Source organism: Rhinatrema bivittatum, chromosome 1, assembly GCF_901001135.1.
Source record: "Rhinatrema bivittatum chromosome 1, aRhiBiv1.1, whole genome shotgun sequence".
Lineage (NCBI taxonomy): Eukaryota > Metazoa > Chordata > Amphibia > Gymnophiona > Rhinatrematidae > Rhinatrema > Rhinatrema bivittatum.
The window spans coordinates 58,902,092-58,924,847 of record NC_042615.1 but is presented as its reverse complement, the minus strand read 5'-3'; the positions used below and the strand labels follow the sequence as shown (position 1 = coordinate 58,924,847).

The window sequence follows — 22,756 nt, the reverse complement described above, 5'->3', positions numbered from 1 at the left end:
TTCCGGAACCGCCCCCAGGTCGTGTCTCGGCGCACTAGCGGCCCACTGGCGCGCGGGGTTTTACTTCTCCCTCCGGGAGGCGTAAATCCCCTGACAAAGGTGGGGGGGGGGGTTTAGACAGGGCCGGGGGGGTGGGTTAGGTAGAGGAAGGGAGGGAAAGGTGAGGGGAGGGCGAAAGAGAATTCCCTCCAAGGCCGCTCCGATTTCGGAGCGGCCTCGGAGGGAACGAAGGTAGGCTGCGCGGCTCGGTGCGCGCCGGCTACACGAAATCGGCAGCCTTGCGCACGCCGATCCAGGATTTTAGCGGATACGCACGGCTACGCGCGTATCTACTAAAATCCAGCGTACTTTTGTTTGCGCCTGATGCGCCAACAAAAGTACGTGAAGGCGCACTTTTAAAAAATCTACCCCTTAGTCTCATGCAGATTCTTTATCCGGTTGGACTCTATTTATTTATTTAAAAGTGTTTATATACCGCTTTTACAAATATAATTTATTTTCACGTAGATAAGCAGCTGAATTAGCCATGCTGTCTGGGTACGTCTTCCGTGCCACTAGGTGGCAGAGCTCTCTTAAGTCTCTCAAAGTCTTTCAGCTAGGTGCTCCCTCCTATATCCTGACAGGATTACCTCAGTCTGCTCAGTCAGTTTTTTCCACGAGACCGTTAGGGCACGCGGAGCTCTTTCTCCAGAGAAAGTTATATTCTGTGAGGAAAAAGTCTTTAAAAAAAAAAAAATTAAAAAGTTAAAAGAAACGATTACCACAGGTAAAACCACTTTAAAATCCACAAAAGACATGCCTCGTCCAGGCATAAAATTCTGTTCCTGTGGCAAGTTAATGTTGGCTACAGATAGCCACATCTCCTGCCACTTCTGCCTCGGGACCCACGACCAGTCGACTTGTGGGGACTGCAGAAAAATGTCCCCTCAGGACCGGAGGCAGAGAGAACATCATGAGCTGAGATCCAGGACTTTGGGCTCTTATGCCTCTTCAGAAGTCTCTGTCAGATCAGTTCCAGCTCCAATGTTGAAGAAAAAGCACCTCCTGAAGCAGAGGCTTCCTCCGTCGAACCCCCCCCCCCCCCCCCCAGGTCAGACCAGCGACCAATGTGCGCTAGCCAAAAATCGGCTCCCAGCGCGGGGGATGTGTCGGTGGCATCGCGGCTGCATGCTTCATTGATGCAGGCGTCGAGGTTGACACATCGAAGCCAGACTCGACATGAAGCACCAACGCATCGATGCAGGAAAAGGTTATGTTACCGGTGCAGACACCTTTACTCAACGCATTCGACGCCGAAACACCCTAAGAAGCATCACTCGGATCACTAAAGATGCAGAGAAGCTTCACCAACACAGGAGATGAGTAACACTCAACCCACATCTCCACTTTCTATGTCAGACGAGTCCCCATCATCACCTGGGGTGCTGTCTCATATTTCCATTGACTCCAAGGGTTCTGATGATCCTCCTTCACCAACCAAGGAGCCTCTTCCACCCGCTCTTCCACACGACTTAAGACACCTACCAGATCAGTCTACGTTAGGGTTTGCAAACCAAGCTATTTCTCAGATTACTACTCTTCTGACTCAATTTCTACAGTCAATAGAGCAATCTCATTTACCACCAAAACTGCTTCCTTCTATACCACAAGCAGATCCGGTACAACCATCTAAGATTCCTCTAATGCCACGGGATGTCCCAGTCTCCCCAGCATTTCCTTTGGTGGATCCCTCTTCAGATTCATCCACTGGTTACCCTTCTGACCCAGATGAGATACTTCCAGAGCCTTCGTCACCACCAGAGGACCTTATCTATTCTCAGTTCATAGACAAAGTGGGTCAATTACTAAACATACAGACCAAGAAGTTACCAGATCCTCGTCAAGAAATGCTGGGTATCCTAAAGATCTTGGACATGCCATCTGAGCCAGTGGCCCTCCTACAACACACTGCATTGACAGCTTTACTGGAGAAAGCTTGGGCTACTCCCTTGACAGTTCCTCCAACATCTCGTAAAGTTGAGCTGAAATACAGAATGAAAAAGTCTGCTTTTATACCACTGTTCAACTTCCACACCAGTCAGTGGTAGTTGAGTCGGCGATGCAAAAGGCTCGCAAATCCAGAATTCACTCCAACAAGCCGCTGACTAAAGATAATAAGATATTGGATGACTTCGCAAAGAAGGCATATTCATCTGCGATGCTCAATGCCTGCATTCAAAACCACCAGTTTTACATAACACAATATCTCTTCGAGAGTCTGCAAGTGTTGCAACCACATCTTCAGAAATCCTCTGCAGACACTTCCTTACCTCCTCAATACTATAACCTTGAGGAAGGTTTGCGTCATTTACTGAGATCCATCTACGAAGGTTTTGATGTTTCATCTAAAACTTCAGCAAATGCCTTAGCAGCCAGACGCCTCATGTGGTTGCGATCTAGTGCCATAAGGGATGATGTCCATGACAAATTGACTAATTTACCATGTCATCCAGAAAATTTGTTCAGAGATCATGGTTAAGTGGTGTTTGGGTGGATTCTTGAGTACTGTGGCAGATGAACATGCCCAAGGAGAGGGGCCCCTTGGGGAGCCACAGTACATGGCTGGACTCAGTTCGCACAAACACAGAATTAGACTACCTCACTACTGCCACCAGAGATGGCATTAGTGAGGTAGTCTGGATGTAGCAGTCTCGGGACCCTCTGCAGAGGGGACCCTTCTCACCCTGTTGGTATAGGGGAATTCCGGTGTAGGTATCCCAGCAAGGCAATGCTGTAGAGGAGACAGACTGATAGTTAGATTACTCACTAGATGGTAGCTGTAGGTATGCAATTCCACCAGGCTGAAGTAGATGGTACTGGCACCGAGACAGGGAGAGCAGGCCCTCGAGGAGCGAGTACCTGATCCCTGTAAGGCACCTGAAATAAAGCAGAGGGCCCCCGAGGAGTGGGTACCCAGATTAGTCAGTACCCCGAAGGGCAGAGAGAGAGCTTCCAGTGGCAGCAAGTAAACAGCAGAGTAGCATTGACCGGCCGAGACCAATCGTTGCTAACTCAACTAGCTAGCAAGAAAGGGTAGGCTAAATACCCGGATGGCGTGACGTCACTTGAGGGGAACGCCCCAAGGTTCGCGACAATGTTGGAATAAAGATGAGGGTAGCACCCTAGTAGGCCCTTGGGAGGAGCATGGCGGGAGGCAGCACCATAGCCGTTCCGGGAATGCCGGAACGGGCGGCTTGCAGATGTGGCAGTAGCCATTTTCCCAAGGTAAGCAGGAGGAGCTGTGAACAAGGTGAGGCAAATGGGGTGAAGCTGTCTAGGACCAACGGACGCAACAGATCAGTTCACTGATACTGTAACAACTCAAGGAGCAAAAAACGGCAGTTCTTTCCTTAACATCACCGCAACGTCCCAATACTTCACGACGTCAATATTCTGCCTTGACTTCTTTTCGTAGGTCTTCCTATGAGACCTTTAGACCTTACACCTATTATAAGGCTCAGTACAATCAGCCATCAAGGCAACAGACTTAACAGCAGCCTGCACGCCAGCATACTTGAAATCCTAGGCAGCCATGGCAACAATCCGATCCTCAACCGGCAAAAGCCCAGTCGAGTTTTTAAAGATGATAATGCCATTGTCATCACCAGTCAGAGGAAGGTTGTCCAACTATCTTCTAGCCTGGAATCACGTTACGTCAGATCAATGAGTTTTATTAATAATACAGAAGGGCTATGCCCTCAATTTCTCATCCCTCCCAACCCTCCCACACTGGGTTCCTCAGAAGTTCGTGCCTCAGAAGGAACATATCCTATAAGAAATCCAACTTCTTTTCCAAAATCAGTGCATCCAGAAGCTACCTCCCCAGGAATTTCATCAGGGCTTCTATTCACAATATTTCCTAATTCCCAAGAAAACAGGAGGTTTACGCCCGATTCTGGACTTTCGTTCCCTCAACAAATACTTACACAAGGAGAAGTTCAAAATGACTTCTCTCAAATCCATTCTACTGTTTCTTCAACCTGGGGACTGGATGTGCTCACTGGACTTGAAAGATGCTTATGCTCACATACCAATGCACCCCAGTTCCTGGTGTTACCTTTCTTTCCAGGCGGACAATCAACATTTCCAGTAGAAAGTTCTTCCATTCGGCCTGGCTTCAGCCCCCAGAGTTTTCACCAAATGCATGGCAGTGGTGGTGGCGCACCTTCATCGTCAGAAGGTGCAAATCTTACCCTACCTGGACGATTGGCTCCTAGTAGCATCCATTTCAAAACCTACTATGGGACAATCTTCTCAACACGATTTCTTGCCTGGACAACCTAGGACTCCTCATCAACTACGAGAAGTCGAAACTTGAACCCACTCAAACTTTACAATTCATAGGAGCCTACATCGATACAATCCAAGACAAGGCTTTCCTACCTCACCCGAGAGCCCTAGCTCTCTCTACAATCTCTACGACGCTATTTCACAGTGCAACAGTACCAGCTCGCCAAGTGCTCACTGTTCTGGGGCACATGGTGGCAGCCATTTATGTGGTTCCACACACACGCCTTCATATGCGCCGCCTACAATGGGGTCTCAAACTTCAATGGACTCAATATCTACATCCATTGTCCACGCCCGTTTCCTTGACCACCAGCATGAACATTTCTCTTGGAGCCAAAGAAAAGACCAGTGCTGTTGGCACAGTGCTCCACTAGATTGGGCCCCTCCTTAATGCAGAGGCAGGACATAGACTCTTGAGCACAGGTCCCATCATTGCTTTTAGCAATGTAGATCCCTATGGTGTCAAGCCATTTATTTTACTTAGACCCAGGGCTGACTAAGATGCCCTCCATGTCATTTGTACAATGATTATATTCCAGGGCATAGTCTATAAACGTTGTGCAGCATGCCAGGGTGCTGGTAATGGTATCAGAACAAACCACCTAGGCTCATAAACCCAAGAGTCCCATTGCTAGCACAGTGGCGTGGAAGTTGATGGTGCCATCCATGGATCAAAACACCATTCAACAGGATTCGTAATGCAGTCAGCATGGAGTACTTCAGAGCCAGCTGCGGCCTTGTAGTTCCTCTCAGTTTTGCTGACCGCCTTCAGTGAGGATGAGCTGATCTGCGACTCTGAAGGGGATGTCTCTCCCTCAGCCAGCAGAAGCCCAACCTTTGGAGCTAGTGAATAACTTCTTTGCTTCCTTAAACCCTGAAGACTTGTAAAAGGAAATTTGAACCTCTCCTGTCCAAGATGGAGGAAATATTTCCACATAGTGGGGCCACCCATAGTGGTTCTCCTCCAGGGGAGTCCCTTTACAAATTAGAAGGGAAAGATTTTAGGAGCTTCTTTTCTTTTAAAGTACCCTTCCAAATGTTTTGTAAAGCTCGGTGCTAATACCTTTATTTTCTTTAAACCTGACCAGTTGAAGGAATTTTTGTCTTCTAGAAGGTGTAGTCCTAATATTAATCCACAGCCTTTACAGGGATATGCATTTTTGGTTTTTTGATGTCTGTGATTACATTCACCCTATCACCTTTTAAATAAGTTTTTTTCTTTCTCCTCTATTTCTGATTCCCCCTCCCTTATTAGTGTTTGTTAGTAGGAGAGAATAGATTTTCACAATATATTACCATTATAATTTCATTTATTTGTATTTTATGTCTCTCTCAATGTTCCTGTGCAAGGTTTCTTTTGTATAATTAAAAAATTTAATAAATATAAAGTGTAAACAAAAAAAGGGGGGAGGGGGCATTGAAATATTACCTGGAAAGATGAACATCTTTATGAAACCTGAACCATTTTTTCTCTTATATGGCATTGGAAAAAGGGGCTAAGAGCTTTTAAGATTTGTCTCAAGATGAATTATTTCTTGCATCGCTGAGTCCTACAAGAAACATGATAGAGTTTCCTCTGAGTGCACTTATCTGCACTCAGATGTGGTAAAGGCTTAAGCCTTCATGAAAGAGAGGTACAGAGCAGCATGGGGTTCCATTTATAACTGCATGAAACATTGAGTGGATAGGTAACTAGGTACTGGGAGATTAGTTCTCCAAGCTGCTCTGAATATCAGCCTGTGATCAGGCCCGAAGGCCATCAGCACATGGATACAGGTTATTTGCAAATGAAGGTTTATTTAAAGATGTAAACACAACAGCTGCTGACTTACAGCACTGCAGGTACTGAATGGGAAGTAATAGGTAGGAATAGGCTTGTACTTCCTTCAAGATAACCAGTCCAGGTCTCAACACAGTAGGTCCTTCTGTAACAGCACAAAACACAGTTTGTAGACAAGGGACACGACTGCCACAATACAATATCACATTAACATACCTTGGTAGAAACTCACTGGTCTCTTCCGGGATCCCACAAGTCTCTTAGGCCACCATGCTGGCTAAATGCTGGGAACACCTGTGAGGTGTCCTAGCACTCCTTTTGAGTCCCCTGAGGACCAATCTGGATCCTCGAGGCTGGGGCCACACACAGCAAGCTATCTAACAAAATCCTGGCCCTGAACCAGCAGACTCTGGTTCAAAACCAGAGAACATATGTTTTCCCCTGACACCTGTGAGGTAGAGTTATGCTACATCTTGCACGTTATGATTTCTAGGGAGTGTACTAGATTTGATGTTTTCTTTATTGTTAATTCCTGTTATATAAACTCCTGGTATCCAGTGGCTCATTGGTCTAGGGGTATGATTCTCGCTTTGGGTGCGAGAGGTCCTGGGTTCAACTCTCAGATGAGCCCTTTGATTTCTGCTCACAGGGAAACCTGGGTGGCGGAGAGCAGAAACCTCTGCTGGCAGGAAGGAGTGGCAAACCCTGTACTAGTCAAGCTTTTGTTTGGGTACTTGCCAGGTTCTTATGGCCTGGATTGGCCACTGTTGGAAACAGGATGCTGGGCTTGATGGACCCTTGGTCTGATCCAGTATGGCATTTTCTTATGTTCTTATGTTCTTAACAGGATCAACTCTCTCATAAATGTTTTATGTATGCTGGATGCCTGTAAAGACCTAATGGTCAGTGTACTTAAGATACTGTGATTGATATGGGGAACGAAATAACACTGTTTATTGAAATGTGTACATTTCAAATCATGAAATATAAGAGAAATATTCAGACTGAGTGGGAAGTCTGCAAAAGGTGGATCAGAAAATTATATGATGCAACTTAAGATTTATTCATAAATTCACTTACATAATTTTAATTAATTATGTAATATTTGTATGTTTTTATACAGCTCTTGTACCAAGCTTTGAACACAAAGTTGGAAATAGAATGTAATTATATACATTTATTATCATTATTGCTTGAAGATGCAGATCTTGGTTTACACTCCTAGAGAGAGCAGTAGTGCCCACAGGTCTCCACTGTTGAAGGAAGTAATATAGAGCAGGAATGAACATTAAGGAAAATTCCCAGCACAATTAAAGTAACAGAATTTTGGATTACATGGGTTCTCAGAGAAGTAGCACAAATACCAAGTGAATTAAATTCAAATTTATATCTTTCTCTAGTAAGCAGTCTTTATGCTTAAGTCACACACCCTTGGCTACAACCTGCCTCATACAGTGCACTTTGATTGAAATTAGCCAGAATACCAAAATTCTGACTTTGCAAACTCCATGCATGGATTAACTTGCCCACTATCCACCCTATACATTGTCTCTATAAGGACTTCAAAGGGGCGTGGGATAAACACTGTGGATCCATAAAGCCAAGAGGCCGCCAATGAAGAGTGGGTGACTCGCCAGAATGATAGCTACTTCCTGGAGACAATACCCTTATTCAATAAACATACACATGCTTACTGTGACTCCAACATCACTCTAAGCTTCAACAGCAAGAGGAAATGTGGAAAAAAGGATTTACACTCACAAAGAGGGGAGTAGCTGGCTTGTTACGGCGGTTACTACCCCAAACCAACTAAGCCTGATACTTCACTTTCAATGCATATACAGCATAGTTCTCTGCTTCAACGGCAGGGGAGAAGAAAAAAGGGTTCGCACTCACAAAGCGGGGAGTAGCTGGCTTGTTACGGCGGTTACTACCCCAAACCAAATGTCTGATACTTCACGTTCGATGCATATCCAGCATGGCTCTCTGCTTCAATGGCTCTCTGCTTCAATGGCATGGGAGAAGACTGATACATCACGCATTTCCAGCATAGCATCAACGGCAGGGGAGAAGAAAAAAGGATTCGCACTCACAAAGCGGGGAGTAGCTGGCTTGTTACGGCGGTTACTACCCCAAACCAAATGTGCCTGATACTTCACTTTCGATGCATATCCAGCATGGCTCTCTGCTTCAACGGCATGGGAGAAGACTGATACATCACGCATTTCCAGCATAGCTCCCTGCTTCAACAGCAGGGGAGAAGAAAAACAACCAATAAGGACTGTATAACATAGTCTGGGTAAAACAAATAAGCATGGGTGTAGCTTGCTTATTGCGGCGGTTACTACCCCTACTACCCCTAACTAATCAAGCTAGATATTTCACTTGGATGCAGCTCCATCACTGCTCTCTACATTAATGGTGGGGGCGGAAGGGAAATAGAACCAAGAGCTAAGAGAAACAGATAAGTATGAGAGAAAAAATGTGTGAAGCTTGCTGGGCAGACTGGATGGGCCGTTTGGTCTTCTTCTGCCGTCATTTCTATGTTTCTATGTCTTTGAAAGCTGAATGCTATTCATCTATATACTATTTATTTTATAGGTAACAGTATTAAATATATATCTGCTGTACCATTCTTTATGACAGAGGCTAAGACCTAAGGTGGTATATGTATCAACAATCTATGTATGCTGCTTTGGGTGGAAGATTTTTCCAAAAAGGTGATAATAAATAATAAGCAGTCTGTGGGAAGAAAAACGTGGATTAAAATTTTGTCTTTTTAACCACAAATTACGTTTTGAAGTAAGATTTTTGTCTTCTAAGGAAACAGGAAAAAACGTACTTCTGTGCTCAGACATTACTGGTTAAGAAAACAGACTGCCCTATGTACCCTAGTTAAACTAGTGTGTACACTTCCCTATTTTTGCATAGGGGGTCCACAGCTGTTTGATTGGCAGGAGCAGTCTGCCTTCATGTTAGCAGTTTATAATTACTGGCTATACTAAGACAGCTTTCACTTCACTAAGCAGTAGATCAGGTCAGGACATTTGGTAGAAGGCTGAAAGACAAAAGCAGCAGACCTTGTAGACTGGGTTCCTCAGTTTGTAACCCATTATGTTTTTTTTATATATCTGCATTTTGATTGCATAGTTTTTTAGCAGTGCTATTGCATTGCAAATAACCCCAAGTTATTTTAAAGTTGTGACAGATTAAAATGTTGAAAGCTGGGAAAGCTCCTTTTAATCATGGCTTAGTTCCTGTTGATCTTAATAGTACTAAAGAACCTCTTTCACAGCAAACAGTAATGAAGACTTTTTGCATTAGTATCATTGCCCATGGTCTCCCATTTTGCCACAGACGGGTAAGTGAGGAACGCTTTCCGAATCTACATTTTCATTATTGAGTATGAAATATGCTATACTGCATAACTTTTAGTCTGAAGAAATATTTAGAATTTCTTGTATAATAATTTTGGTTGTCGTAGTCAATGAACTTGTATATTTCAGAATACATTAGAACAATGCAATTTGTTAGATTATTTTATTCTCCTATGATGTTTCAGTTAATAAGTGACTTTTCACTTACATGGACAGAATTTTGTAGAGCTGCCTTTGTTGATACCCAGGAAGGTCACGTATAATTCAAGTTACATGACAACCATTAACTGTGATATAGATTCATTTTCAGCATAATTTTTGACTTATAAATCACTAACATGCCATGTAAATAACACTTGCTAAAATGTTTTGAAACATTTTAACAGCATTATTCAGAGCAGTAATTTAGCACTGAGTATTTTTTGCTTTATCTTAGGTGATCAGTCTTGTTTGTTGCTAAATTAAGGTATATAAAATATTTTAAAGTAGTGTGTACAAAATATTCATATTTCACTTTTGCTTCAGTTTAGACCAACTGCTTAAATGAAAACTTTAGGTAGATTAATTGCCTAACAATACTGTAGATAGCATTTTTTGCCATTACTATAAATAAAAATAGCATGTTACTATGAGGCAGTTGAGATATAGTTTATATATAGACAATCCTAGGCTGTCAAAATGTCTGAGGCTGAGGGTTTGTGATATTGTCTTAATAGTTATAACACAATTATATAATTTCCCATTTGCAAAATGTGCTCTCAATTTAAAAAATAATTATTTGTAAAAATGCATATATACCAGATGAATTGTTACTGATCTTAACAATGCTAAGATTGTATGCAAATTCCTTGATATATTAATACTTTTTTAATGAAAGTATTTGTAATCTGTGCTCAGATTTTGGTTTTCTTTATTCTCAAACTCTGGATTAAGTTTATGTGGAATTTAACTATTATTGAAAAATATATAAAGCTCAGCACAGCATAAACTTCAGAAGCAAGTATTAATTAGCGCTGTTCTGCAGTTGATTAAATGTCCAGTGATTGGAGATTTGTACCTGTGTGGACTAATTCAGGCTGAAATTAGTGCTTAGTAACTTTGTTTTAACATAATGATTTGTCTTGATCATTTAGGAAGCAATCTTTTTCAAACAATGCATTACCTTTATTGTGTATATGCATAATAGGACGCTCTCTCTTTTTCTCTCTTATGCTTGACTTTTTCACACTATTGTTACTATAATCGGTTCATTTCAGGTAAATGCTATTTTTTTTTTTACACTTTTTAATATGGCACCCTGGCTATATACAATGCACTAGAAAATATCTGCTCCATTTTCAGAAATGTTTCCCTTTATGTTTGTCAAAATGTAACTTCTCAAGATTTTCTAAGTTTATGCAAGTGTAACAATATTAAAAATCCATTTAGTTTTGGTGTTTAAAGTGTGTATTTTTAATTTCTGGTGCAGATTTCTCAGGCTTTGAATCTCAGTTCAAGTCACATAGCATTGAAGAAACCAGAACAAATCCTGACATAACGTCGGTTTGTATGTTAAAATTCTTGAGATCCCAAAGGAGATCTTGGGTTCTAAAGTATTCTGCAGCATGGACTTCCATGACATACAGCTCTACTTGTTTTAGTTCCTTCAAAGGCAGTAATGCTTTTAAGTAAACGAGCTTCTTTCAAATCATAATTTAGAAAAATATGTAATCTCTGCCTCTCTTTGCCTGCAAACTTTTGCCATAAGCTTTTGGTAGAATTATGGCATGGTTAACATACAGTTTACATTTCCTTCTTTATTGCTAAATACTACTGATAATTTCAGTACATCAGACAACTTTTATTGAAACGAAATTTTGTTAAAAAATTTACAGCTAAGCATGCTAGAAAATTTAAGGTGTGGTCCGTGAGTATTAAAATACTTCTGTTATGAGGTCTGACAGTTCATGTCTTCTGCGTCTCTTGCATTAGTTATATTCAGCTTCCATCAAGCAGTTGACTATAAATGGTCATGGGATTCATAACAGTCTCTCATCTCTATTTTGTAGGTCATTTTTGTTAAGTAGTGTTCTGGAATTAAAACAGTTCTGCCTTCAATAGCAATCTAAACTTCAGCATAATGATCCCACACTCCATTGAACATTGTTGGTGAAGTATATGAAAACAATATGCCAGAGCAAAGGATTTGGTAGAAGAGGATTTGCACAGTAAAACAGAAAACTAAGTTTCTATTGCTTATGGTCAGGCATTAAAGAGATTAATGTGGTTTTCTGTATACCAGCTTTAATTGAAAACATCACTTTGTCTAAACGTTTTGTTAATGGAACTCATTATAAAATATGAAATGGGATGAGTTGGCAATAAAATCCTTGTACTCATTCTGTCATTCACTGTAATTGTTGGACGGTACTCAAATATTCGTCAGGATTTAACTGCGACTAATTATTACAATAAGCTTACTTGAAAATGTCATTCATAATATGTTTTAAAAGTATTGATATTTTAGGTGCAAGTTTTGGCTCTTTCCCCAGTTACTTGCTTTGAAGGACATTTTTCTGATGTGTATTTCATTCTGAGTGTTAGTGCTTCCCAATTGTGGCTCTTCTGCTTGCACTTTATTGGGAGTTCATTGAAGGCTAGCTCAAAATAATATATCTTGAGTACACAGAATGCTTTAAATGTACTGAGTCATGAATAGGCCTAATTGGTTTGGCCAGATTAAGGTTAACATATGTCTTCCTGTCCAGTTTAGTGAAAAAATAAAGCTGTATACAAAGGAATAAACTTCCAAATCTATAGGGAGGGAGGGAGTATAGTTCTGAAAGCTAATCAAGAATGTATTAAAACAATCTAAAAGATTCACCTGCTACATTTTTCTGTTGATCTTCATTTTTACACAGATGTATATGAGAAATATTTCTTTTAGACAGCACCACGTGCATGTACAGTACTATACTGGGAAACACAGATATGTCAATGATGAGATTTAGTGAATGAAGTACATAATCCTGGTACAATATGTAAGGGAATTAACTGCTCAAAGAATTTACAATAAAAATGGTATCATCACCTATTTAAAGTAATCACACTTTCATTTGAGATCCCTATATTTTTGTATGTAGCTTTTAGCAAAATTGTGGACTTTTCTCAAATGATTAAAATTGTATGGTATAATCACACCAAATGTTTATACAAGATTGATTTTTCAGATTTATGTATAATAAAAATTTCTAAAGCAAGTTATGCTAAGTTTTCCAAGAATGTTGTAAAAAACTGTTGCTATAAACAGATTTGCAGTGACCTAGTTCCTAAAGAGTGTTTTGGTTTTATGTTTTTGTTTGTTTTAAAGCAGTTGGTGAATAAGATTTCTGGCACAAAAAAATCTCTGCTTTAATATAAAATAATATCCCATTGTAATAGCTGGAAAAGTTCTGTTAACAATGGAAAATGATTAATACATGAAATATTCAGGATGATTGTCATTTCTTATTTATTTGTAAATGTTTGATATTCCACATTTCCCTAAACTAGTCTCAAAGCAGATTACAATCAAAGTTGAAGTTAAATTTACAGTCCAAATTGCAATTAAAGACACTAAATGTGAATTTAGAGTATGTATACAGGTATAGTTAAAGATAAATTAGATTATAAGAAGTAATAAGAGCATATGATAGGTAAAGGATAGCAAAAATATAAAGATGGGCATAGATATTTTAATAAGGCAAACACTTTTTGCCAAATTAGTAAGAATAAAAAGTAGTAGTAGTCTAGTGGTAGACTAGGTGTGGACTCATAATCAGAAAGTTCTGGCATTCAGGTAGTAGAGTGAAGAGTCTTTGCCTTGGAATCCAGGGGAAGGCTTGGCCAAATAACCAAGCCTTTATTTTATTTTTTTCAAAAGTTATTTTTGAAGTTTATCCTACTTTTGACCAGTAGCCAGGGTAACTGACACAAGATTAATCTTATATGTTCCATCTGGTATATGTCTACCAGCTGTGCTCTGAAGCTGTTGAAGGTGTTTGAGGTTGTATTGTGAGATACTGCTAAATACGTCCTGGTACTAAATAACCTGGTACTAAATACGTCCAAAACGGAACTCCTGGTTATCTCCCCTAGCGATAACCACCCCTTCACCAATAACACAATAACCCCACTAGCAAGCCAGGTCAGAGACCTTGGGGCCACCCTTGATTCTAGAATGAATTTCAAAAAATTCATTAACGCTACAACCAAAGAATGCTTCTTCAAGCTACAGGTCCTGAAGCATCTAAGACCGCTCTTACACTTCCAGGATTTCCGATCTGTGCTTCAAGCAATACTGTTTTCAAAGATCGACTATTGCAACGCTCTTCTACTCGGTCTCCCCGCTTCTTCGACCAAACCTCTACAGATGCTGCAAAACGCAGCGGCCAGGATCCTTACAAACACACGGCGCAAGGACCACATCACACCAATCCTAAAAATCCTACATTGGCTTCCCATTCAATATAGAATACTGTTCAAAGCTCTCACTATCATCCACAAAACTATATACCAACAATCCACTCTCCAAATCACCTTCCCTCTGGAACTACATACATCCACAAGGCCAATAAGAACTGCCTACAAAAGTACGCTCAAGGCCCCTCCCAAAAAATCATCAGTCCACAACTCTATTCACAAGCGAGCACTTTCGACAGCAGGTCCACTACATTGGAATTCGCTTCCTCAAGACTTACGCCAGGAACAATGCCATCTAACCTTCAGAAAAAAACTTAAAACCTGGCTGTTTACACAAGCCTACCGCTGAAGGAACCCATCTCAACCAACTCTGTCTCTCACCCTCAACCCACCCTTTTCCCTCCCCCCCCCCTCACCTCCCCGCCACTCCCCCCACCGGACATACCATGTAAATATCCGCTGATTATAATCCATGTTTCTGTATTACTAATTTATTGTTTTTGTTAATTTATTGTCTTTGTTGATTAGCTATCACTCATTAATGTTATAGTTTAATTCTGCCCTATCTTCCAACATCCATGTTTTACGCTCCCTGTTTTAATGTAACTTTCATTTCTACTTAGATGTTAATTGGTTTCCCCCATGTTCTAATGTAAACTGGTACGATAAGACCTGGTCTTGAGTATCGGTATAGTAAAAGAAGTTAAATAAAATAAAATAAATAAATAAATAGTCTGTGATTAGTATGTGTATTACAGTAGCAAGACTGTATTTCTCAAAGTAATTGTACAGTTGGAAAATCTGGTACAGAAGCATAATGGAAATCTTTACCAGCTATGAAATGTGTTTCCATTGTAAGGTTAAGGTCAAGTTGTACCCCAAGACTGTACACTGAATCCTTAGGTTGTAGAGTAGTTTCTGATGGGAGGACAGAGATAGCAAGGGATGTCTTTGGCTTAGGTAGAGAAGTTCTGATTTGTAGGGTTTAGTTTGACTTTGTGATTGATAAGTTATTGGGCTACTGCTGAAAGACAGTCATTGAAATTCGTGATGGTCACAGCTTGGTCCAGTTTCATTCTGATGCTACCTATTTGTCATTGACAAATAGGTAGCATTTGGTGTTGAAAAGCTTGATGAATGTAGATGTTAAAAAGGATCAGGGAAAGTAGTGAACCCTGAGGTACTAATGATCAACAATGTCAAAGGCAGTATAAGGATCTAGTAGGACTTAGGAGGGAGTTACCATCTTGGTTTGCATTCAGGTGGATGCTATTAGTTAAGGCTAACAGGACGAATTCTGTACTATGATCTTTCCTGAAGTCAGATTGGTACGAGTAAAGGCTGTTGCCCTATTCAAGGGAGTCTGAGTTGGAAGTAGACTACTTTTTCCACTATTTTGTATAAGAAAGGGAGGCTGGAAATTGGGTGATAGCGGTCACCTATTTTGGGGTCAGAGCCTGATTTCTTCAAGATAGGTTTGATTATAGATTTTTTTTTAGTGAGAGGTAAAGAGTCTTGCATTAACATAACATTAATTTTGTTGGTTAGCCAGGAGGCTAGCTCTTCTGTCAGGTTGTAGATGAATTTCAGGGGAATGAAAACTAACGTGCAAATGGATTTGTCTGATCCTTTAGAGAAATTTTTCTACCTCTTGGTAGGAGTCTGTTTTGAACTCAGACAGTAGGATACAGTTGGGGAGTGTTGAATTGCTCTGGCTAGGATAGGAGAACAACTATCTGGAGTACTTTATGGGATATTTAAGTCTTTTGGTCCTGAAGGGAGTAAGATGGATGGGGAAGCAACAAAGGGAGGAGCATATTGATTGAATTTTTTCAGTGAAGGATTTAGTGACATCTTTTTGTATGGGATCCTCTGGAGTGATATGTGCCTGGGAGTCAGGCTTGGAGAGTTTTCATACTAACTAGAAGAGTTTTCCTTGAATATTCATTGATATTTCTAGTTGTTTAGAAATGTAATCTTTTTGCCAGCTGGTTGGCCGCCTTTTTTCAATTACCCCAAAATTGACTGGGTAAGTGTAACATCAGGATTTGCTAGAGAGATAAAGTTCCTGGATGGAATAAATTGGAGCTTTATGGAGCAATTGGTTCAGGAACTGACGAGAGAGGGAGCTATTTTTAGATCCAATTCTTAGCGGAGTGCAGGATTTGGTGAGAGAGGTAACTGTGATGGGGCTACTTGGCAATAGGGATCATAACTAGGGATGTGCATTCGTTGATCCATTTGTTTTATTTGTTTCGGCTGTTGTACATATCTCGCAAACAGAAGGTAGGCACACAAAACTGATGGTATGCGCACATGTAGGCAGCCAGCTGGAGACAGTTTTCAAGGGAGATAATTCAGATGAACTGAATCTAATCATGGTGAACCTGGAAGATGTAGTAGGCCAGATTGACAAACTAAAGAGTAGCAAATCACATGGACCAAATGGTATACAACCCAGGATTCTGAAAGAACTCAAAAATGAAATTTCAGACCTATTACAAGTAATTTGTAACCCATCATTAAAATCATCCATTGTACCTGAAGACCTGAAAGTGGCCAATGTAACACCTATATATAAAAAGGACTCCAGAGGTGATCCAGGAAACTATAGACTGGTGAGCCTGACTTCAGTGCTGGGAAAATCTTATTATAAAGAACAAAATCACAGAATATATAGACAGACATGATTTAATGGGACAGAGCCAGCATGGATTTACCTAAGAGAAGTTTTGCCTCACAAATCTGCTGCATAATTTTGAAGGGGTGAATATGCATGTGGATAAAGGTAAATCAGTAGATGGTGGTCTATTTGGATTTTCAGAAGCCATTTGACAAAGTCCCTCATGAGAAGTTTCTAAGAAAACTAAAATATCATGGGATAGGTGGTGATGTCCTTTTGTGGATTAAAACTGGTTAAAAGACAGGAAACAGAGTAGAATTAAATGCTCTATTTTCATAGTGGGAAAAGGTAAACAGTGGAGTGCATCAGGGATCTGTACTTGGACCGGTACTTTTCAATATATTCATAAATGAACTGGAAAGGGTTACGATGAGTGAGGAGATAAAATTTGCAGATGACACAAAATTATTCAGAGCCATTAAATCACAAGTGAATTGTGATAAAATGCAGGAGGACCTTGCGATACTAGAAGATTGGGTATCCAAATTGCAGATGAAATAGAATGTCGACAAACTGCAAAGTGATGCATATAGGGAAATAACTCATGCTGTAGTTACACATGGTTAGATTCCATATTAGGAGTTACCACCCAGGAAAAAGATCTGGGAGTCATAATTGATATTACATTGAAATCATTGGCTCAATGAGCTGTGGTGGTCAAAAAAGCAAACAGAATGTTAGAAATTATTAGGAAAGGAATGACATGAAACGGAGAATTTCATAATGCCTCTGCATTGCTCCAAGGTGAGACTGTACCTTGAATGCTGTGTGCAATTCTGGTTGTCACATCTCAAAAAAGATAGTTGCACTGGAGAAGGTACAGAGAAGATCGACCAAAATAAAGGGGATGGAACGGCTTCACTATGAGGAAAGGCTAAAGAGGGTTAGGACTGTTCAGTTTGGAGAAGAGATAGTGAGAAGGGGATATGATAGAGGTCTTTAAGATCATGTGAAGTCTAGAACAGGTAAATGTGAATCAGTTATTTACTCTTTCAGATAATACAAGGACTAGGGGGCACATCATGAAGTTAGCAAATACTAGATTTAAAATATTGTTTCACACTCAATGCACAATTAACTCTGGAATTCATTGCCAGAGGATGGTTAAGACAGTTAGTATAGCTGAGTTTAGAAAAGGTTTGGATATTTTCCTGGAGGAAGAGTCCATAAACTGCTATTAATCAATAGGGAATAGCCACTGCTAGTTGCCGCAATAATAACGAGATCTTTTTAATGTTTGGATACTTTCCAGGTACTTGTGACTTGGATTGGCTACTGTTGGAAACAGGATATTGGCCTTGGTCTGACCCAGTATGACATATTTTATGTGCTTATGAGAGATAGCTCTTCATTCCTTGGAATGTAAAAGAGCATTATCTTACTATAGGAAAATAACTCAGCCACATCATCAAGCCTCACAGCTATTTGTCTCTTACATTCCTAACTATCTGGACATAGTAGCTGCCAAACAAACATTGTCCAATTGGTTATTTATTTATTTAACACTTTTTTATACCGACCTTAATAGTAATAACCATATCGGATCGGTTTACATAGAACAAGGGAATAACTGAAGACTATATCACACATTCAGGCCGATGCAATAAAGTACATGTAAAAAAACATGTGTCCAAACCGGGCACACGTTTAACGCATGCACATCCATCTCTCCTGGGCACCCAATGCAATATGTAAATGAGCTGCTTTGCTAAAATGGACACGCTAGGGATAAATTGTGTGTCTCTAGCCTGTCCATGGCATAGGGTGCCCAGGAGATGTGGCTGTGTGCGGGTTAGGGAAACGGACGTTCAGTTTACTAGTGTCCGTTTTTTTCCACTGCAGCTATTTTACCTTCATAATACACACACACAATATACATGGCCCATAGCGTATATATTGTGTGCCCTGAATTGGTTTGTTTTTGTCAAGACTTTTTTTTTTTTTTGCGGTTCTTCCTACTTACGTTACTAAGTAGGAGGAACCTCAGAAAAACTTTATTTTTTTAAGTTGAGCCCTTGACATGTGGGAAGACTTTGGGGTAGATTTTAAAAGGAGCGCGCATGGTGTACATGTGTGCACGCTACCCGGCGCTCACACATGTACGCCTGATTTTATAACTTGCGCGCGCGAGGGGGTGCACAATTGTGCACCTTGCACGCGCCAAGCCACACTGCCTTTCCCCGTTCCCTCCCCCCTAACCTTCCCCCCCAGTCCTACTCTAACCCTCCCCCAAATTATCTTACCTTTTGTGCCTTCCGGCAGCCTGCCGGCACACAATCCCTTCTACACAGCAGCAATGGTTGCTGTGTCGGAGGCTTCTGACCCCACCCCCGCCCCACCCATGGACTGCCCCTTTAGTAAAGCCCCAGGACTTACATATGTCCTGGAGCTTTATGCGCGTTGCCGGGCCTTTTTAAAATAGGCCTGGCATGCGTACCCCCCCCCCCCCCCCACACACACACAATGCGCGTAGGGCTTTTAAAATCCGGCCCTTTATGTCTGCTCCAGGGCAGACATAAAATTTTATGGGTGAAAAAGTACACCTTGGGTGCATGTGGATTTTTTGCATTGCAAGGTAATACCTAAGAGCCTCCCCTACATGGCATTTATATGTGATATGCACTATTAGGTATGCGAGTTTTGGAAGCGCTGATTCCCTTCTTGTATTGGGGGATATGGATGCACGTCCAACCACTCGTTAAAGCTGTGCGCTAGGCTGGGCTCATTTTATTGCATAGGCCCCACTATGGGCTAACAGGCCTACAGATTATGGACTTTATCAAGTCTCATCTGGTGAAAGCCATGGCTGAATCAGTAGCTCATCTGCCAGCAGTACCTATCGAAGACATCTGCAAGCTGCAACTTGGTAGTCAATGCACACCTTCACATCCAATTACTGTCTGGACAATCTGTCAAGAAGTGACAGTAAATTTGGACAAACAGTTTTATATAGCCTGTTCATCCAGCAGTCTACTCTCCACAGTGGGGTCTAGGTTTCATAATTATTAAATGCTCCATTGCAATTCTCACTTGGGACTCCCCACATATAATGGCTAATTCAGCCGCTTGTCAATGGAGAAAGCAAGTTTGCTTGCTGAAATGTCCTCTGTAGACAGCGGGATGAATTAGCATTGCAAAATACATGCCCACTTCCTTGGAGAATAGAGTACTAGGCTAGATTACATTTTTTTTTAGCTCTAAAATTGACTGAAGGGTTCACGAAATATGCCCATGTGGGAATTCCTGCACATGCTGAGTAAGCAAAGGCTCTATGAGCTTAGAGAAAAAGGGTCCATTCGGCACAGTTGGATGACATCACATACATGTCATAGCTAATTCATCCTGCTGTGTATGGAAAACACCGTTTATGGTACGTAAACTTGCTATTTCTCATTCTTTGTAGACAAGCTTTTTTTCTCACAGGACAAGCAGGATGGTTGTCCTCACAAATGGGTGACATCGAGGATGGAGCCCAACCACTGAAAACTTCTGTCAAAGTTTCTTCAACTTTTTCTGGCCCCTACTGGGCATGCCCAGCACGGCACCAACCCTGCAGCCAGCAGGGGTCCCCCTTCAGTCTTCTTTTTTCCGCGCAGCAGTAGCCACGCAGTTAAGGAGCTCTTCCACATTCCTGACAGGAATTTATTTTCGAACTTCTTTGAAGTAAAATTCGCCCCACAGGGGTCCCCCCTCTATCTAAATTTAGCCTGCGGTACTTCGGTAAGTTTTTTTTGCCATTTTTCGCCGGTTACCGTCGAGTTCGGCCCTCGTGGCCTGTGGGCCGTCGACCGTCCCGTGGCTAAATTTTTGGTCAATGGCCATGGCGTCGGGGTTCCGTCTGTGCCCAGACTGTACGCGCACCATGTCTATCACAGACCCTCACAGAGTCTGTTTTATGCTTAGGGAGTGAGCATGATGTCCTGACTTGCACCAAATGTGCTCTTATGACACCAAAAGGTCGCAAAGCCAGAATGGAGAAGATGGGACTCCTGTTCCATGCTCACACTCCGACGCCGTCCATCGCATTGACGTCCTCGGAACCGGCACCGTCTAAGTCCTTCCATCGTCGGCAACCTCCCGGTGACCGTCTGCCATCGACGTCTCCACGGCTATCGACTCCCGACCCTTCCCCCAAGGATCGTGGGGATCGGAGGGAAAAGCATCGTCATCGACATCGCAAGTCTCGGACCATCGAGGAATCGAAGTCATCGACCTCGGTACCGTCCGAGCCTCCACCAAAGAAGTCTCGATCAGAAGCGGCACCGTCCCCTTCTGTTTCTGAGACATTGAGGCAACCCTCACCCCATCGGGGTTTGGGAGCCGCGATTCCACCAGTGACGGTGGTCCCTCCGGCTCAGCCTCAGCCTCCCTCTTCCGCGGAGCCGGGTATTGTTACCCCAGGTCTCCGGGAAGAACTGGACCGGCTGGTCCAGGAGGCCATCGACAAAGCGATGCAACGGTTCCAGACTCCTTCGGCACTGACTCTGCCACCGAGAGTGGAACCAGTCATCGACCCGATTCCAGCAGCGCTGGCACCGCTGCTCGCCCGGATGGAAGCGCTCATGACCGCCCTTCCACCGGTGATACCCGGGTCACAGACAGCACCGGTGCGCTCCCCGATGCCAACTTCATCGGGTGCAGAAACACCGTATCGAATTCCTCCTTCGGGAGTGGTTCCATCGATGCCGTGTCTTCCCTCGCCACCGATACATTCCTCCGGGGCGATACGCACATCGGCTCCATCAATGCCTTCGATTCCGGCACCGATGCCTCCAAGGGTATTTTCGATGCCCCCGGTGATTCCTTCGGGTTTCTCGGAGTCTCAACCGGGAACTTCAGGTATCCAACCCCCTCGGGGTCCTACAGGACAGCAACCTGACCCTTATGACACCTGGGGTGATGATACTTCCACAGATACCGATGATTTACCTTCACCACCCTCCCCTGCTGAAAGCAGAAAGCGTTCTCCTCCCGAGGACCTCTTTCACCAATTTTGTGAAGGAAATGTCGGACCTGGTCCCTTTTCAGCTTCAATCAGAGCAAGATGACAGGCACCAAATGATGGAGTTACTCCAATTTCTAGATGCCCCAAAAGTCATCACTTCCATTCCGATTCATCAGGTTTTTTTGGACCTTCTAAAAAAGAATTGGGAAACTCCTGGATCTGTTGCTCCAGTAAACAAAAAAGCCGACTCTACTTACCTGGTACAGTCAGCACCTGGCTTTCAAAAACTTCAGCTAGACCACCACTCTGTTATGGTAGAGTCAGCTCAAAAGAAAGCTAAAAGAATGAAGCCATACTCATCCATACCTCCTACTAAGGAGAACAAGTTCATAGATAGTATAGGCAGAAAAGTTTACCAAGGGGCCATGCTCATTTCCAGAATAGCTTCTTATCAGCTGTATATGACCCAATACAACAGGGTCATTTTTAAGCGGATACAAGAATTTTCAGATATCTTACCAGAACAATTCCAACAACACCTTCAAACCCTCGTGCTTAAAGGTTTTGAAGCTGGAAAGCATGAGATAAGAACATTTTTATTTATTTATTTATTTGGAGATTTTTATATACCGCGGTACGTAAAGGTTTACATCACCTCGGTTTACAGAAAACAATAACATAGCACAATGCTTTACAAGTAACAAGTTATACAGTAAGAAAACAATAAATAGCAACAGGTTTTGCATACATCAGTTAATAGGAATGTGAACAATTAACTTCAACAGTAGTTGACAACTTTATACAGAAAAACTGATATTCAATTAAAACTAATTTTTTTTTTTTCAAGTTAAACATTGATCATCTATGGTATGCTTGTTCAAACAACCATGTTTTGAGGTTTTGTTTGAACGTTTTGTGGCAGGGTTCACAACGTAAGTCCAATGGCATATTGTTCCATAAGTTGATCCCAGCAATAGAGAAGGAACGTTCTCTTGTGGATACGTGCTTGATGTGTTTGAGTGGATGAGCAGCTAATTTGGCTTTGTGACATCTTATGACATCTTATGACATCTTCGATGCTTCCACTAGACTGTCTGCTACAGCCATCTCGGCAAGACGCTGGGCTTGGCTTAAGTCTTCTGACCTTCGCCCGGAGGTTCAGGACAGGCTCTCCAACATGCCCTGTTTAGGGGATAATTTGT

At 41.9% G+C, this 22,756-nt stretch overlaps 1 protein-coding gene and 1 non-coding gene across 7 annotated transcripts in view; both read left to right on the top strand.

Annotated features, from left to right (window-relative positions):
- The window catches only part of FBXW7 (F-box and WD repeat domain containing 7), an 808,352-nt gene that overhangs the window by 427,953 nt on the left and 357,643 nt on the right, over positions 1-22,756 (top strand). The window contains exon 1 of one of the 6 annotated variants that reach the window (XM_029607569.1): positions 9,127-9,470. The exons of the other annotated variants lie outside the window; for them this stretch is intronic. Coding sequence (XP_029463429.1) covers positions 9,324-9,470 — 147 coding nt within the window. The 5' untranslated portion in view covers positions 9,127-9,323. Of the gene's footprint in view, positions 1-9,126; positions 9,471-22,756 lie in introns of those variants that run through there. 6 annotated transcript variants of the gene reach the window in all.
- TRNAP-UGG lies at positions 6,669-6,740 on the top strand. Its single transcript has one exon. It is a non-coding gene; the product is annotated as a tRNA-Pro (tRNA).